At 38.2% G+C, this 18,993-nt stretch overlaps 1 protein-coding gene across 1 annotated transcript in view; it reads left to right on the plus strand.

The window, feature by feature from the left end:
- The window catches only part of ABCA12 (ATP binding cassette subfamily A member 12), a 308,829-nt gene that overhangs the window by 90,022 nt on the left and 199,814 nt on the right, over window positions 1-18,993 (plus strand). Inside the window, exon 2 of the mRNA XM_050751315.1 lies at window positions 5,996-6,408. Coding sequence (XP_050607272.1) covers window positions 6,340-6,408 — 69 coding nt within the window. The 5' untranslated portion in view covers window positions 5,996-6,339. The remainder of the gene's footprint in view (window positions 1-5,995; window positions 6,409-18,993) is intronic.

An 18,993-nucleotide genomic window follows, 5' to 3' on the forward strand; every position in this document is an offset into this window, starting at 1 on the left:
ATACAAACTTGATGCTCACAATCATAATACAAATTAACGAATGCACAGTTAGTTAATTTCGAAGTTGATGTGTTTAGAAAAATACCGTGGGTGAAACTATATGCTACAAAGTTTGATTCAAAATCTCTGTCCAGTTATCTGTAGCAAGACTTCACTGATATAATGGCCATATGTTCTGCTTGTCACATGCTATCATTAAAACACTCATTAAAATGCATATCTGGAGAGCCAGATGTTTCATTTTTATTATATACCATTTTCTTTCCATTTACAATCCATATGTGCTTATCTAATGGTTAAAATTTTGTGAATTTTTTTTAACATACTTTTGCATATGCTTTTTATCTTTAGCTACATATTTGTAAAGAAGCATATATGGGTATATGCTTACATCCACATAAACACAGCATATATTTACATCCATATAAACACATACAAAAATGGATATATTTGAGTGTGGACTTGTGAATTTATCCTACTCTATTTGTACATTCTCTTGTTCAAGAGTCAAGCTATCAGCTACCACTATACATGCCAATCAGTTGTTCTCTTTCATTTCCCCCTGTACCTTTCCTTCTCTGCTTCCAAAATATTACTGATCAGGCTAGGCGTGGTGGCTCACGTCTGTTATTCCAGTACTTTGGGAAACTGAGTCGGGTGGATCACTTGAGGTCAGGAGTTTGAAACAAGCCTGGCCAATATGGCAAAACCCCGTCTCTACCAAAAATACTAAAAATTAGCCAGGCATGGTGGTGCATGCCTATAATCCCAGCTACCAAGGAGACTGAGGCAGGAGAACCACTTGAACCTGAGAGGCAGAGGTTGCAGTGAGTTGAGATTATATCCCTGCACTCCAGCCTCGGTGACAGAGCAAGACTGTCTCAAAAACCAAAACAAAATATTGCTGATCAGTTAGTGCTTGAATGAGACTTTCCAACTAAAATGTTTGATTATTTATTTGAATTGAAATTATTGACCAGTTCCTTTACCCACTAGCCTTATGCTTTCAAAGTAATATAGTAGTAGTTGCACATACGAAATGGGAGGCGGATCACGAGGTCAGGAGTTTGAGACCAGCCTGACCAACATGGTGAAACCCCATCTCTACTAAAAATACACAAATCAGCTGGGCATGGTGGTGCACGCCTGCAGTCTCAGCTACTCAGGAGGCTGAGGCAGGAGAATCGCTTGAACCCCAGAGGCAGAGATTGCAGTGAGCAGAGATTGTACCCCTGCACTCCAGCCTGGGTGACAGAACAAGACTCCACCTCAAAAAAAAAAAAAAAAAAAAAAAAAAAAAAGAAAGAAAGAAAACCTGTGTGTTGCTCAAGATTGAGGGGACAGATAACTGGGTGATTTATTTTTCCTATAAGTTGGAATTTGAAAATGCTAGAAATGATAATTTTCTAGCTTATTTAATAAAATTAATCTTTCCTTTTTTCTTTTTTTTTTTTCTTTGAGACAGAGTCTCGCTCTGTCACCCAGGCTGGAGTGCAGTGGCCAGATCTCAGCTCACCGCAAGCTCCGCCTCCCGGGTTTACGCCATTCTCCTGCCTCAGCCTCCCGAGTAGCTGGGACTACAGGTGCCCGCCACCTCGCCCGGCTAGTTTTTTGTATCTTTTAGTAGAGATGGGGTTTTGCTGTGTTAGCCAGGATGGTCTTGATCTCCTGACCTCGTGATCCGCCTGTCTCGGCCTCCCAAAGTGCTGGGATTACAGGCTTGAGCCACCGCGCCCTGCCAAAATTAATCTTTTCTAAGACAGTTTCTGTTGTGCCCAAGAGAATGCATGCTATAGAAACCTTTACTATTGGGATATTCTTTTTTTAAATTTCTCTGGGAACAGGTCAGTCATCAAAGACTAAAACACATGCAAAAATTGGTTTGTTGTATTTTTTCCATAAAGAAACAAGTGATAGTAGATAAATATACAGATTTGTCTTTTAAGCTGTTTAAGGTTTTATGAGGGGAAAAACATAAATTGAGAAGAAAAAATACTATTTTTCATTTTCATTTTTCCTTTAAAATGGAGACTTGATTATTAAAACTTATACTGCAAAGAGGAGGAGATGATCTTTCTGAATACTCTACCCCGTATCTTCCCATCAGTTGAATAGGCTGGCCAAAAAATTCCAAATTTTAGGGGTGTCAGTTTTTTCTTAGCCTCACAAGATTACACTACACATGTAGTAAAATTAATTAATTCAACATCACCAGTTTAAGAAAATGATTACTCACCCTGAGTGAGTGGATGAGTAATTCTTCGCAAGATGGGAAATCACCCTGAAATTGCCATACTCACATGGCTCAATGTAAGATAATCGATTGATTTATCAAACTTGGTCTCTGACATGCCTGTGTTATTTGTGATGAGGAATTCTGTGCCATTGAAATCACCTTGGAGGGATAAGGTGCTCTGTAACAGCTTGGAGTGAGCGAGACTTTGTAAAGCTCCCTTGAAATATGTCTTGCTTTCGGGTTTTGTGGATCAGATTTTTACCAGTTGCTTCTTGACACAATTCTTTTGTCTACATTATCATTGGAGTGTCTCAGTGCTGATAAAGCACTTGAAAATCCTGAATCTGATACCTTCCTCACACCCACCTGCTTCATAGCCTCAGTTATCAATGTCTTACATCGCAGGTGGATCTTAGGTAATGAGGTATTAGCAACTGGTGCCTCATTATTATAATCCTTGGGTGGAGTCTCATCCTTCTTGTAAAAGAAGGATGCTGTTATTTTTACCATGAGTTAGCTTCGATTTCCCAACTTGTTGCACATTTCCACCTAGGTTAAATGCGTGCACTTGCTGTGTTTTCTTACCCATGCTTGCTTTATGAGGGCCTGTTGGAGAACAGGCTTTGCAGACACAGAAACCTGGGTTCAAATTACTGTTCTGACACTCATTATCTGTGTGACCTCAGGAAGTTACTTGTCCTATGCATCTTCATCTATACAGTAGGTATAATAATGTTGACCTCACAGGTTTATTATAAAGATCAGGTCCTGTAGGTGATGAGTATCCATTGCACCTTAATGTAAAAGTAAGTTAATGGTAAAAAAAAAAAAAAAAAAAAAAGGGTTGTCACTGATACTATACACAAAAACCAGTGTTGAGGTGAAGGAGTAAAATTATAATCTGGTTGCTGTTAAAATTTCTGAACTGCTTTACATCATCACTAACTCAATTCACTTGTTTTTTTTATTCAAAAAAAAAAAAAAAAGGATTTCAAGTCTCAACTTCAATCAACGTCTCATTCTACTAACATTTTCATCATCCCACAGCATCGGCTTTATCATACTCTCTCTCTTTTTTTTTTTTTTTTTTTTTTTGAGACGGAGTCTCGCTCTGTGGCCCAGGCTGGAGTGCAGTGGCCGGATCTCAGCTCACTGCAAGCTCCGCCTCCCGGGTTTACGCCATTCTCCTGCCTCAGCCTCCCGAGTAGCTGGGACTACAGGCGCCCGCCACCTTGCCCGGCTAGTTTTTTGTATTTTTTAGTGGAGATGGGGTTTCACCGTGTTAGCCAGGATGGTCTTGATCTGACCTCGTGATCCGCCCGTCTCGGCTTCCCAAAGTGCTGGGATTACAGGCTTGAGCCACCGCGCCCGGCCTCATACTCTCTCTCTTAAGAAGAGTTTCCAGGAACGTTTCATTCTAAATCCACAATATGATATCTTCTCCTCCTTAGCTTTAGGTCCCTAACTCTCCAACTTTATCTTCTACTTTATCTTCAGACCAGCTCTTAGATTTAGCTGGGTCAGAATTCTCACCATTCAGGAATATAGAATTTATCTCGAAATCGTGGTGTTCCATGAGACATGGTCCCTGTACTCAAGGGGCTCAGAGTATGGACAGAGAGACAGACTGACTATAATAGAAGGTAATAAGGGAGTTGACTATCTGTGCGAACAAAGCTTTATGGGAAAACAGATGAAGGGGTGATTAATTCAGCCGGGGGTGGGGGTGTGGTGGGTGGAAGTGCTGGAAAAGGCTTCAGAGGGGAAGTAACACTTGAGTCAGTCGTTTGAGAATGAGCACAATTTCATTTTGGGCAGAGGGAACAGCATGACCAAAGCCTGAAAGTGAACAGTCCTCATCTAAAGTATTCTAGCAGATGGCAGGAGGGATGGCTGAAGGTGGAGAGACAACTGATGAAGCTGGCAAGAGCCAGGCTGGGAAGTGCCGTGAGACTCTATCAAGAAGCCTGAAAGAGCATCCTTCCTTTTCCTGAATTCCTGGAGCAACTACTCTTTGTGCACTCATTTTGGCAATAATTTTTCATGTGTGTACTTCCAAAAAAATCTCTACAAGTGATTTATAGGCCCCCCTAGAGAAACAGGGAAAATCCCTGATGTTCATTTGTTTCTCAGCTCTTTCTGTGAAGTGTAATACATGGGACTGGAGACAACAGAGCATAGAGACTAAAAGTACAGAAACGAGGTTCGAGTTCCTTCTCTGCTGTTCCCACTGTCCTCACTGCTAACTAGGTGAACTCCGGCAAGCTATGGCACTTCTAAATATCACTTTCCTCCACTGAAAAGGGGAATAATGGCAGTTTCTATATAATAGGACTCCTAGGATGATTCAATAAGTCCTTAGCAAACATTGCTACCCAATTATTTAATAAGAATTAATTGACCACTTACTATGAGGCAGGACCTGTGTTAGATTCCTTTTTTTTTTTTTTTTTTTTTTTTTTTTTTTTTTTTTTTTTCGGATGGTGTCTCGCTCTTTTGCCCAGGCTGGAGTGCAGTGACACCATCTCAGCTCACTGCAACCTCTGCCTCCCGGTTTCAAGTGATTCTCCCTCCTCAGCCTCCCAAGTAGCTGGGATAACAGGTGCCCACCACCACGCCTGGCTAATTTTTGTGTTTTTAGTAGAGACAGGGTTTCACCATGTTCGTGAGGCTGGCCTTGAACTCCTGACCTCAAGTGATCAGCCTGTCTCGACCTCCCAAAGTGCTGGGATTACAGGCGTGAGCCACCGCACCTGCTGAAGGGCCAACTCTTAATGCTTTAACGGATTTTGCAAGTAGAGTCTGGATTAGTCAGGATAGGTGTGAGGATCAAAGGGGAGCTTCACCCTACTAGCCTTGGCTCCAGTATTTTAGTCAATTACATTCAGTAGCAAGTATTGAACACTAATGATATATAAAGTACTGTGATATAGTCCGTGTCCTCAAATAACTTATCTTGTAAGAAAAATAAGACATACACAAATAAAAATAATGCAAAAAGTTTAAGTTCCTTGAGAGAGGGCAACAAAGAATGATGCTAGACTCAAAGGCAAGAGAATCTATTCTATGGGGTATATCCAAAAAGGTTTCATTGAAGATGTCAACTTGGGGATAACTTTGAAAGGCAGGGTCTTAGAGAGGGAGGAATGTATCATGGAAAGAGGACATAGAAATATCTTGGATCACCCTGCGTCCCCTTTCACTATAAGAGCCTGAAACAATGTGGCTTGCCTGTAATAGACATATGAATCTCCACTCGCGAATTGACTCCAGTTTGTCATTTATGTCCCCTACAGCCTACCTTTCCTTTTCTGCACTGTGTTTAACTGAGTACACTGTGATGAAAGGTGGGACCTGGTCAACATAGTTATTCCCCCAAAATCGAAACATTCAACTTTAGGTTAAAGACGGATACTTTCCCTAGTATATCTAATGATGGGCTGAGGCTCAGAGCTTTGCAGCTAAGCTATGGCCTTATTGATTTAAATCATTTTAATGACACTTTAATATTAAAGAGCCACTGGGCCCAGTGTCTGTGAAATGCTCTCTGTGCCTTGCCTCGGCTAGAGCAGACACTGTGTGCAGGAAAGAAGACAAGAGAATGTAGGACAAGTCCTACTGGCCTGGCAAGGGTCCCACCCCCTAATTCCTGTGACGCATCCAGTGCAGGTGACATGCTCTCTAAGGTGTGGATAGGCAATTAATTTCATGGAGAGTAGGAGGTGTGGGTTCAGCTGCCGCTTTTTTTTTTTCTTTTAGGCATCATCTGAATGATCCTCATTCTCTCTTGAGTCTGGACTTCGTGCAACAAGCAGCACCTGGATATTATTTTAAAATAAGCATAAGCCACCCAAAGATACTGATCTGGGTCCTTCTTTTGGAAGAAGCGTTGATTGAGAAGTGCCTCTTGGTTAAGGATTAACCACAGGGAAAAATCCAGCAGAAACAGAAGAACCGTGGGTTTCTTACCCCAGCCCTCAAGGAAGCTATGCCGTGAAAGGGGTACTGATACACTGATATACACCAAGTTGGACGGGGCATCAGTTCTTCATTTGTGGAGTGGAGAAAAGAAGAGGAGATCTCTCATTTGGGGTGTTTGAAGGATGGCTTCCCAGTTTCATCAGCTTCGGATCCTGGTCTGGAAAAATTGGCTAGGTGTAAAAAGGCAGCCGGTGAGTTAAAAAAAAAAAAAAGTGTGGAAGTGTGGGTCATGGGGCAATAAGCCAGGTAATCCTAAAAGGTGAGGTTAATGAGAAGTAAAAACAGAAGAGTTTAAAGGCATTTTCCAAAGCAGGAAGTAATATATTTAGAATTCATCCCCCTATCTGTCTTATAGCTAATGGAGCTAGTCTTAACATGCCCCAAAAAGCAGGCTTTTGATTTCAGTAAATTAAAAGAGTAAATCAGGACACGCCCTGGGTGAAAAAAAGAACATGACTTGTTACTGGCTGAACTGGAACATTGAATTCTGGGTTCAAGCCAAAAGGCTTCCAGAATTTTTCTTAACGAATTTAGTTAAAAATGGGATAGAGGAAAGAAGAGTATTATTTGAAATGTACAATAAATGGGAAGAAATATATTGGAAAACCAAAAGCCATAGAAAGTTTGATTGAAAGGTAAAATACAGAACAGAAATAGTTTGAAGGCTATTCGTATAGAAAAGCTACTGAGAAATTTTAGTATCTAAAAATCATTTACTGGGAATGCCAAACAAAAGTATGTGTATGTGCCATGTTTTAAGAATATCGTTGCATCACTTAGCTTTACTACTACAATCTGTCTTCTCTTGCTCATTGCAACATCTTTTTTGTACTCTTACATTAATGTTTGCATTCTGATTACAAAGTTAACTATTAGATCCTCATCAGATGGCTCCCAGGATGATTGAGAATGGAACTGGTTTCTGGGAATTGTTATATATTCAAAAGAATGTTTGAAAATCAGGGCAATCCTAAAAGGTATTCAATATACTTTATTTTAAAGTGGTAATTCCCAGTCTTGAATGAGTAATGTACATATTATGCAAATAATATGCATCACAGAAACCAGCATTTTATCTATGCACCTTATCTCACTCTAGGATTGCTTGGTGTGCCTGACACTTTACTTTAGTGTTTTGATGTGTTTAGTAAGAGGAGGACGTAGGTGTTCACTTACCCTTCTGAATTTTGTGGGTAGGGTTTTAAAATCCTAAGGCATGTGATTGCATGGGTGTGGGGTTTGAATATAAAATTATAAACTCATTGAATTTTTTGTTTGTTTTTTAACTGGAAAAAAAACACAGAAGAAAATCTCCCCATAATTATCACGTGGTTGATTCTGTGTGGCATTAGCAGGGAAAGGATCCTGGGTGTGTGGATGAGGTCAGAGGATGTGAGTTGGGGCCTCTGCCACTGCTCCTCATGTAACTTAAGTAGCTGAAGACAGTTTCTCTAAGCACTGGTTTTCCCACCATGATGTGGCATGATGAGTTAGATGTGACATGATTAGTTACATGTGCCATGAAGCCTGCCACATCTAACTGATATTGGGGGAAGTACCAAATGTGCTAATGTATTTCAAAGTGCTTTATAATGGTGACACGCTTAGCAAATAGATTAGTGAGGGATTTGAAGCAATGTGTGTCAGATTTTATGCAGATTAATAATGAAAGGAAATTCAGGAGAAGATACTGTGGGTAAAAGGAAGAAATCCACATACAGTAAAGTTTGTAAGTGATAAAAATTCAATAGCTAAAAACAAAAACACGGAGGAACTAAAATCTGTATGTGTTATTGTCAGTAACCTGAATGCTGAGGTCTGTTTCTTTTACAACTCTATTTTGTGTAAAAAAAGTTATAGGAAAAAAAATCCACCCAAATCTCAGGTGAATATGTTTGTTTTTCGTTGAGAAATTTTATCTTTAGAAATTTTAATGACAAGTCTTTTTCCTCATTTTGAAAGTAGTAGGTATATCAATTTTCTCCTTTAGGGTTTCTCTTCATTCTAGTCAGTGTTTGCTGGACATGGTGAAATATTTAGGGGAGATGCAAGTCAGATATATTAAAAGTTTTTCAAGCATGACATCTTGCATTATTCCCATATAGTCAAAACCCCTAAATAAACTCTGGTAACTATATTTTTCCTAGGGAGGGAGAATACATGAGCCGTTAGTTCATTTTGGGACAGGCAATGATTCAGATCTTAAGTGCACCTTAAACAAATGGAAACCAGGACAGATAAGTCTTCATGGTAGAGCGAGGTCAGAAAAAGTCCAAAATTTGGGACAGTACAGAAGGCCAACCTGAATCTATTATAACCAACCAGAGGGAAAAGAGAGACCTGTAGAAGATGGTGATGCAAAAGGAAAAGGAAGGACAATTCCAAGTGGAGGGTGAAAGGGCAAGGAAAGATAAATTTCCTTCACAGTTTTGCCTAGCATCAGCTCTGTCTCTCCATATTGGGAAAAATACTTGAAGACACATGTGGGAAGGAGATATGTGTGATAGCATTATGCTTAAAAAGGAAGAGAGGAATAAGAGGTTGGAAAGTTGGAATTAAAGATCTAAAGGGGGATAAAATGAAAAAAATTATATAACAGCAAATTAGAAGACAGACAAAATGTGAAATGAAGGTACATATGAATTTGAGAAGCGTGTTTTTGTAGGAATTAGACTTGGTTATCCATCAAATAATAATTTAAAACGCAAGCATTTATATTTCTATACTCATAATCATTCTAAAAATTATACTTTCAAAATATACTTTTACTCACAGAAAAACAGAAATTAAGCTATGGACACAGGAAATGTATAGTCCTTACTTAACGGTAAAAAAAATAGAAGCATCACCACCATGACAACTTTGCCTAATTTTTGTTAGAAATTCCATCACAAAGCAAGGTGGTAGGAAGAACAATTCAAAAGGGAAGAAGTTAAGAATCTATTAATAGAGAAACAAATGACACATGAAAAAAGAAAAGAAAAACAAACATATAGTAAAAATATTAAGGTAGATTGGAGATTATTGAGGAAATGTGTTGATTATAAAAGTATATGCTGGGGCTGGGCACAGCGTCTCATGCCTGTAATCCCAGCACTTTGGGAGGCCGAAGCAGGCGGATTACTTAAGGTTAGGAGTTCAAGACCAGCCTGGCCAATATGGCAAAACTCTACTAAAAAGATACAAAAATTAGCTGGGCATGATGGCACACACCTGTAATCCCAGCTACTTGGGAGGCTGAGGCAGGAGAATCACTTGAACCTGGGAGGTGGAGGTTGCAGTGAGCCAAGATCATGCCACTGCACTCCAGCTTGGGTAACAGAGTGAGACTCTGTCTCAAAAAAGAAAAATAAATAAATTTTTTTTAAAAAGTATATGCTGGCCAGGTGCAGTGGCTTATGCCTGTAATCCTTTGAGAGGCCAAGGTAGGTGGATGACTTGAGCCTAGGAGTTCGAAACCAGCTTGGGCAATATGGTGAACCCTGTTTCTATTTAAAAATACAAAAAATTAGCTGGGCATGGTGGTGCATGCCTGTATTCCAAGCTACTTGGGAGGCTGAGGTGGGAGGATTACCTGAGCCTAGGAGCTGGGAGTTCAAGGCTACAGTGAGCCTAGATTGAGCCACTGTACTCCAGCCTGGGCAAAAAAGTTTGACTCTCTCTCTCTCTCTCTCTCTCTCTCTCTCTATATATATATATATATATATATGTGTGTGTGTATGTGTACGTGTGTATATATGTGTATATATATATGCTAAAATAGAAAATGAGAAGAGAATTACAAACAGCTATACAATCTGAGAAACAGGATGAGAATAGCATAAGCTAAATATTTAGTTTGGCTATAAAAAAAAGGAATCTTTAATTTTGGTGGTGACTTCCCTCAAAATTATTCTTGGAGTAAATGTCTCTCTCTTTTCCTTGTAAAGTAAGATATCAGAATTCTGGAATATTGGGACATATATAACTGACTTAATTTTACAGGGTCCTAGAATGCTCAAGGGACTTGTCCAAGGTCACACAGCAATTTAAGGCTCAAAGGCAGATTTATCCAAGCATGAATTTATTCTTTCCATTACTTCCTGATGCTTCTCTGTTGCTCCCAAGTTGAGTTTTTTCCCTAACATTCTCTGATCCCTACTTAACAATTAGCCCACCAAAGAACAGATCATATCTGGTAAGGAGGCCTTAGAAATTGATGGTATTTAATATTTGTGGTAATATCAATTCTCAATTGTATTGCCAAAAAATGAATATTAAAGGAAAATAAAGAAAAATACACTAAGTACTAACAGAAATGTTAGGTAATAGAGAAAGCCAACCAGGTGTAGTTGCTAACCTGCTGGGCTTGTAATTTAACTTTAAAAATAATGAAATAGCCGGGCGCGGTGGCTCAAGCCTGTAATCCCAGCACTTTGGGAGGCCGAGGCGGGTGGATCACGAGGTCAGGAGATCGAGACCATCCCTGGCTAACATGGTGAAACCCCGTCTCTACTAAAAATACAAAAAACTAGCCGGGCGTGGTGGCGGGCGCCTGTAGTCCCAGCTACTCGGAGGCTGAGGCAGGAGAATGGCGTGAACCCAGGAGGCGGAGCTTGCAGTGAGCCGAGATCGCGCCACTGCACCCCAGCCTGGGTGACACAGCGAGACTCCGTCTCAAAAAAAAAAAAAGAAAAAAAAATAATAATAATGAAATAATGAAGAAATACTCCAGCAGAGATGGTTAGCAATAGGAAGGCTTACCTAATGAGATGCTAGTTAATGACAGGAAAGAGCCCTGGGACAGCAAAGAGATTGCAGGCTGAAAGATTAGATAATATTAGAGTTTATCTTCCATTAAGATGACAAAGTCTATGAGAAATATGAGATTATGTAAAGTGACCAAACCTACACATTTTTGGAATTCTTGATAGAGAAGGAGAAAAAGTAAACAACTTGAAAAACATATTTTAGAGAATAATTTAAGAAAATTTCCCTAATCTTGCTTGAGTGGTAGACATCCAGATATTACTAGACATTCAGATAAATTTAGAGAATACTTGTGAGAGTTTATGCAAGCCAAACATTGCCAACTCATATAGTCACCAGACCCTCCGAAGTCCATACTAAAAAAAAAAAAAAAAAAAAATTAAAGCCAGTTACAGAGAAGAGTCAAAGCACCTACAAAGGACAACTGATTAGACTAACAGTGGACTTCTCAGCAGAAGCCCTATAACAGAAAAGATGAGGATCTATTTTTAGCCTCCTTAAAGAAGAAGAAATGCCAGCTGAAATTTTATATCCTGCCAAACTGAGTTTCATAAATGAAGGAGAAAGTCTTTCCCAGACAAGAAAACACTAAGAGAATTTGTCATCATTAGCCTGGTCCTACAAGAAATTTTCAAAGGATTTCTAAATATAGAAACAAAAGGACAACACAGAAAAAGATACATAAGTACAAAGTTCACAGATCTTGTAAAGCAGCTGCACAATAGAAACTTCAAAAGAACTAGCTAACAACGTTACATCAAGAACAAAATCTCACATATCAACATTAACTTTTAACATAAATGCCTCAATGCCCTGCTTAAAAGATATAGAGTGGCAAATAGGATTTCAAAAAAGACACAGCCATCTTCTGTCTACAAGAGACTCACCTACTGACTAAAGATGCATTCAGACTCAAAGTAAAAAGGTAGAAAAAGATATATCACACAAATGAAAAAGTAAAGCAAACAGGAATAGCCATTCTCATATCAGATAAACAGACATTAAACCAACAACAGTTAAAAAAAAGACAAATACATTGTGTAATGATAAAAGGTTCAATACAACAAGAAGATTTAACTATCCTGAGTATATATGAACCTAATACTGAAGCACCCAGCTTTGTAAAATAAATACTACTAGACCTAGGAAAACAGATTAGTAGCAATACACTAATAGTGGTGGACTTCAACACCCCACTGACATTACTAGACAGATAATCAAGGCAGAAAATCAACAAGGAAACTCTGGACTTACATTGGACTATAGAGCAAAAGGACTTAATAGACATTTATAGAACATTATACCCAACAATTGCAGAATATACATTCTTCTCATCTGTGCATGAAACATTCCCCAAAATTAACTGTATGCTTGTCTGTAAGCGATATCTCAATAAATTCAAAAAAAATTGAAATCATACCAAGTATCTTCTTGGACCACAGTGGAATAAGATTGGAAATCAATACTAAGGAGAAACTTTCAAAACTATACAAGTACATGGAAACTAAACAACTTTCTCCTGAACAACATTTGTGTAAATAATAAAATAATGGCAGAAATTAAAAAAAATCTCTCAAATAAAAATAAAGACACAGCATACCAAAACTCCGAGGATATAGCAAAAGCAGTGCTAAGAGGAAAGTTTATAGCATTAAATGCTTACATCAAAAAGATAGAAAGATCTCAAATTAACAATTTAACATCATACTTGAAGGTACCAGAAAAACAAGAGCAAAATAAAATAAAAGCTATCAGAAGAAAAGAATAACACAGATCACAGCAAAAATAAATGAGATTGAGGCCAAAAAAAAAAAAGAAAGGATCAATGAATGAAAAGCTGATCCTTTGAAAGGCTAAACAAAATGGACAGACCACCAGCTAGACTAAGGAAAACAGAAAGATTCAAATAAGTACTAGAAATGATAAGATGACATCACAACCGTTACCAGAGAAATAGAAAAGATCATCAAAGACTACTATGAATACCTCTATTCACACAAACTAGAAAACCTAAAGAAGATGAATACATTCCTGGAAACATACAACCCCCAAGATTGAACCAGGAAGAAATAGAAACCCTGAACAGACCAATAACAAGTAATGAAATTAAATCAATAATAATTAAAAAAAAATCTCCCAATAAAAAAAGCCCAGGACAAGATGGATTCATGGCCAAATTTTACCAGAGGTACAAAGAAGAGGTGGTACCAGTCTTGGTGAAACTATTCCAAAAGAAATCAAAGAGGAGGGCTCCCTTCCCATCTCATTCTATGAATCCAGTATCACCATGATTATCAAAATCAGGCAAGAACACAACAACAACAAAAAAGAAAACTACAGGCCAATATTTCTGCTGAACATAGATGCAAAAATCCTCAACAAAATACTAGTAAACTACAACAGCACATGAAAAAATAATTCACCATGATCAGGGAAGCAAGGATGGCTCAACATACACAAATCAATAAACATGATCCACCACGTAATCAAAACCAAGCACAAAGACCATATGATCATCTCAATAGATGCAGAAAAAGCATTCCATAAAAATCCAACATCCTTTCATGATTAAAAAAAAAAAAAAACCCTCAGCAGACTAGGCATAAATGAAAAGCAAATGCAACAAAGCAAAATTAGACAAATGTGACTTAATCAAACCAAAATGTTTCTGCAGAATAATCAACAGGATAAACAGGTAACCAACAAGATAAACAGACAACCTACAGAATGGGCGAAATTATTTACCAATTATGCCTCTGAAATGAATAATATCTAGAATCTATAAAGAACCCAAACAAAATAATAAGAGCCATATATGATAAACCCACAGCCAAAATCACGCTGAATGGGGAAAAGTTGAAACATTTCCCCTAAGAACTGAAACAAGACAAGGATGTTCAGTATCACTACTCCTATTCAACATAGCACTGAAAGTCCTAGCTAGAGCTATCAGGCAAGAGAAAGAAATAAAAGGCATCCAAATTGGAAAAGAGGAAGTCAACTTATCTCTGTTCACTGAGATGAACAGGTATATGCCATGATCATATACCTAAAAAACCCTAAAGACTCCTCTAGAAGATTTCTAGGCCTGATTAGTGACTTTAGTAAAGTCTCAGAATACAAAATCAACATACACAAATCAGTAGCATTTTTAATACACCAGCACTGATATATCTGAGAACCAAATCAGGAACTTAATGCCATTTAAAATAGCTGCACAAAAAATACCTAGACATATATTTAACCAAGGAGGTGAAAGATCTCTACAAGGAGAGCTACAAAACAGTGATGCTTTAATTTCTTTAAATTGTAGATAACACCAATAAATGAAAAAACATTCCATGTTCATGAATTGGAAGAATCAATATTGTTAAAATGACCATATTCCCGAAGCAATCTATAGACTCAATGTAATTCCTAACAAATTACTAACATCATTTTTCACAGAATTAAAAAAAAAAAATCCTAAAGTGTACATAGAACCAAGAGAAAGCCTGAATAGCCAAAGTACTCCTAAGGAAGAGGACAGATCTGGAGACATCACGTCACCTGACTTCAAATTATACTATAAGGCTATGGTAACTAAAACAGCATGATACTGATACAAAAACAGACACAGATCAATAGAACAGAATAGAGAACCCCAAAATAAAGCCACATATCTACATCCGACTGATCTTCAATAAGGCTAACAAAAATAACAATGCAGAAAGGACACCCTATTCAATAAGTGGTGCTTGGTAACTAGCTAGCCATATGCAGAAGAATGAAACTGGATCCCTATTTCTCATCACATAAAAAAATTAAGATGGATTAAAGACCTAAACATAGGACTTAAACTATAAGAATCTTAAAAGAAAGCCTGGAAAAACTTTTCTGGACATTAGCCTAGGCAAAGGACTTATAATGAAGACCCTGAAAGCAAATGCAACAAAGCAAAATTAGACAAATGTGACTTAATCAAACCAAAATGTTTCTGCAGAATAATCAACAGGATAAACAGGTAATCAACAAGATAAACAGACAACCTACAGAATGGGCGAAATTATTTACCAATTATGCCTCTGAAATGAATAATATCTAGAATCTATAAAGAACCCAAACAAATCAACAGAAAGAAAATGAACAACCCCATTAAAAATTGGGCAAAGGATATGAGCAGATATTTCTCAAAAGAAGAAATACAAGTGGTCAACCAACACATGAAAAAATTCTCAATATCATGAATCACAAGAGAAATGTAAATTTAAACACACTAAGATGCCACCTTACACCAGTCAGAATGGCTATTACTTAAAAGTCAGTGTGGAGCCCGCGGCAACTCCTGCTGTCACTGGACACAGATCAGGCAGCACCAGGGACATGACCTTGAGACCTGAGATCAGACACAGACCTTCTGAAGGAAGTGGAGTGCTCCTAAAGGATCCAAGAGACCCCTCCAAAACTGTGAGTGCCCTAATTGCGGAAGTGGAAAGGGAGACTCTCCTCTCCCGATTACACACCCCCACAGGAGAAGCTGAAGGCACTGGTATCCACAGCAGAGAGACCATAGACAGTTCACATCCCAGGACTCTGCAGACAACCCACAGTACTAGTCCAGAGCCAGGTAGACTAGCTGGGTTGCTAGACCCAGAAGAGAGACAGCAATCACTGCTCTTGGCTCACAGGAAGCCACCTCCACAGGAAAAGAGGGGAGAGTACTGCATCAAGGGAACACCCCATGGGACAAAAAATCTGAACAACAGCCTTCAGACAGAGACCTTCCCTCTGACCAAGGCTATCCAAATGAGAAGGAAACAGAAAACCAGTGCTGATAATATGACCAAAGAAGGCTCTTCAGCACCCACAGAAAATCACACTAGTTCACCAGCAATGGATCCAAAAAAAGAAGAAATCTCTGATTTACCTGAAAAAGAATTCAGGAGGTTAGCTATTAAGCTAATCAGGGAGGGACCAGAGAAAGGCGAAGCCCAGTGCAAGGGAATCTAAAACCTGATACAAGAAGTGAAGGGAGAAATATTCAAGGAAATAGATAGCTTAAAGAAAAAAAAAAACAAATAAAAAATTATGAAACTTTGGACAAACTTTTAGAAATGCAAAATGCTCTGGAAAGCCTCAGCAATAGAATTGAATAAGTAGAAGAAAGAAATTCAGAGCTCAGAGACAAGGTCTTAGAATTAATTCAGTCCAACAAAGACAAAGAAAAAGAAGAAGAAAACATCAACAAAACTTCCAAGAAGTCTAAAATTATGTTAAATGATCAAACCTAAGAATAACTGGTGTTCCTAAGGAAGAAGAGAATTCTAAAAGCTTGGAAAACACGTTTGAGGGAATAATCGAGGACCACTTCCCCGGCCTTGCCAGAGACCTAGACATCCAAATACAAGAAGCACAAAGAACACCCAGGAAATTCGTTGCAAAAAGATCTTTGCCTAGGCACATTGTCCTCAGGTTATCCAAAGTTAAGATGAAGGAAAGAATCTTAAGAGCTGTGAGGCAGAAGCACCAGGTAACCTATAAAGGAAAACTTATCAGATTAACAGCAGATTTCTCAGCAGAAACCCTATAAGCTAGAAGGGTTTGGGGCCCTATCTTTAGCCTCCTCAAATAAAGCAATTATCATTCAAGAATTTTGTATCCAGCAAAACTAAGCCTTATATATGGAGAAAAGATATAGTCCTTTTCAGACAAATGCTGAGATAATTTGCCATTACCAAACCACCACTACAAGAACTGCCAAAAGGAGCTCTAAATCTTAAAACAAATCCTGGAATCTGTCAAAACAGAACCTCTTTAAAGAATAAATCACACAGGACCTATAAAACAAATATACAAGTTAAAAAGCAAAAGCAAAATAAGGTACACAGGAAACAAAGAGCATGATGAATTTAATGGTACCTCACATTTCAATACCAACACTGAATGTAAATGGGCTAAATGATCCACTTAAAATATACAGAACCACAGAATGGATAACAACTCACCAACCATCTGCTGCCTTCAGGAGACTCATCTAGCACAAAAGGACTCACATAAAGTAAAGGGGGGAAAAAGGCATTTCATGCAAATGGACACCAAAAGCAAGCAGGGGTAGCTATTCTTGCATCACACAAAACAAAGTTTAAAGCAACAGCAGTTAGAAGAGACAAAGAGGGACATTATATAATGGTAAAAGGCCTTGTCCAAGAGGAAAGCCTCACATTCCTAAACATATAGGCACCTAACACTGGAGTTCCCAAATTTATAAAACAATTACTAGTAGACCTAAGAAATGAGATAGACAACAACATAGTAATAGTGGGGGGGCTTCAGTACTCCACTGACAGCATTAGAAACGTCATCAAGACAGAAAGTCAACAAAGAAACATTGGATTAAACTATACCTTGGAACAAATGGACTTAGATCTATACAGAACATTTCATCCAACAACCACTGAATACACATTCTGTTCAACAGTGCATGGAACTATCTTCAAGATAGTCCATGTGATAGGCCATAAAACAAGCATCAGTAAATTTAAGAAAATTGAAACTATATCAAGCACTTTCTCAGACCACAGTGGAATTAAACTGGAAATGAACTCCAAAAGGAACCTTCACAACCATGCAAACACATGGAACTTAAATAACTTGCTCCTGAATGAACATTGGGTCAAAAACAAAATCAATATGGAAATTTCAAAATTCTTCGAACTCAACAACAGTAATGACACAAGCTATGAAAACTTCTGGGATACAGCAAAGGCAGTGCTAACAGGAAAGTTCATAGCCCTAAATGCCTGCATCAATAAGACCCAAAGACCACAAACTGACACTCTAAGGTCACACCTCAAGGAACTAGAGAAAGAAGGACAAACCAAACCCAAACCCAACAGAAGAAAGGAAATAACCAAGATCAGAGCAGAACTAAATGATATTGAAACAAAAAAAGTTACAAAAGATAAATGAGACAAAAAGCTGGTTCTTTGAAAAGATAAATAAAATAGACCACTGGCAAGACTGACCAAGAAAAGAAGAGAGAAAATCCAAGTAGCTTCACTAAGAAACAAAACAAGAGATAATACAGCTGACACCATGGAAATGCACAAGATCATTCAAGGCTACTATGAACACCTTTCTGCATATAAACTAGAAAACCTAGAAGAGATGGAGAAATTCTTAGAAAAATACAACCCTCCTAGATTAAATCAGGAAGAATTAGATACCCTGAACAGACCAATAACAAGCAGGGAGATTGAAATGGTAATTAAAACATTACCAACAGAAAAAAAGCCCAGGACCAAACAGATTCACAGCAGAATTCTACCACAAATTCAAAGAAGAATTGGTACCAATCCTTTTGACACTATTCCACAAGATAGAGAAAGAAGGAACCCCCACCCCCTAATTCATTCTATGAAGTCAGCATCACCCTAATACCAAAACCAGGAAAGGACATAAGCAAAAAACAAAACTACAGACCAATATCCTTGATGAGCATAGATGCTAAAATCCTTAACAAAATACTTACTAACCGAATCCAACAACATATCAAAAAGATAATCCACCATGATCAGGTGGGTTTCATACCAGGGATGCAGGGATGGTTTAACATATGCAAGTCAATAAATGTGATATACCACATAAACAATTAAAAACAAAAATCACATGATCATCTTAATAGATGCAGAAAAAACATTTGACAAAATCCAGTGTTCCTTTATGATGAAAACTCTTGGCAAAATCGGTGTACAAAGGACATAGCTTAATGTAATAAAAGCCACCTATGACAAACCCACAGCCAACATAATGCTGAATGGGGAAAAGCTGAAAGCATTCCCTCTGAGAACTGGAACAAGACAAGGATGCCCACTCTCACCACTTCTCTTCAACATAGTACTGGAAGTCCTAGCCAGAGCAATCAGACAAGAGTAAGAAATAAACACCATCCAAATCAGTACAGAGGAATTCAAACTGTCACTGTTTGCTGACGATAGGATTGTTTACCTTGAAAACCCTAAGGACTCCTCCAGAAAGCTCCCAGAACT

Source organism: Macaca thibetana, chromosome 12 (genome assembly GCF_024542745.1).
Source record: "Macaca thibetana thibetana isolate TM-01 chromosome 12, ASM2454274v1, whole genome shotgun sequence".
In the NCBI taxonomy this organism is placed as follows: Eukaryota; Metazoa; Chordata; class Mammalia; order Primates; family Cercopithecidae; genus Macaca; species Macaca thibetana.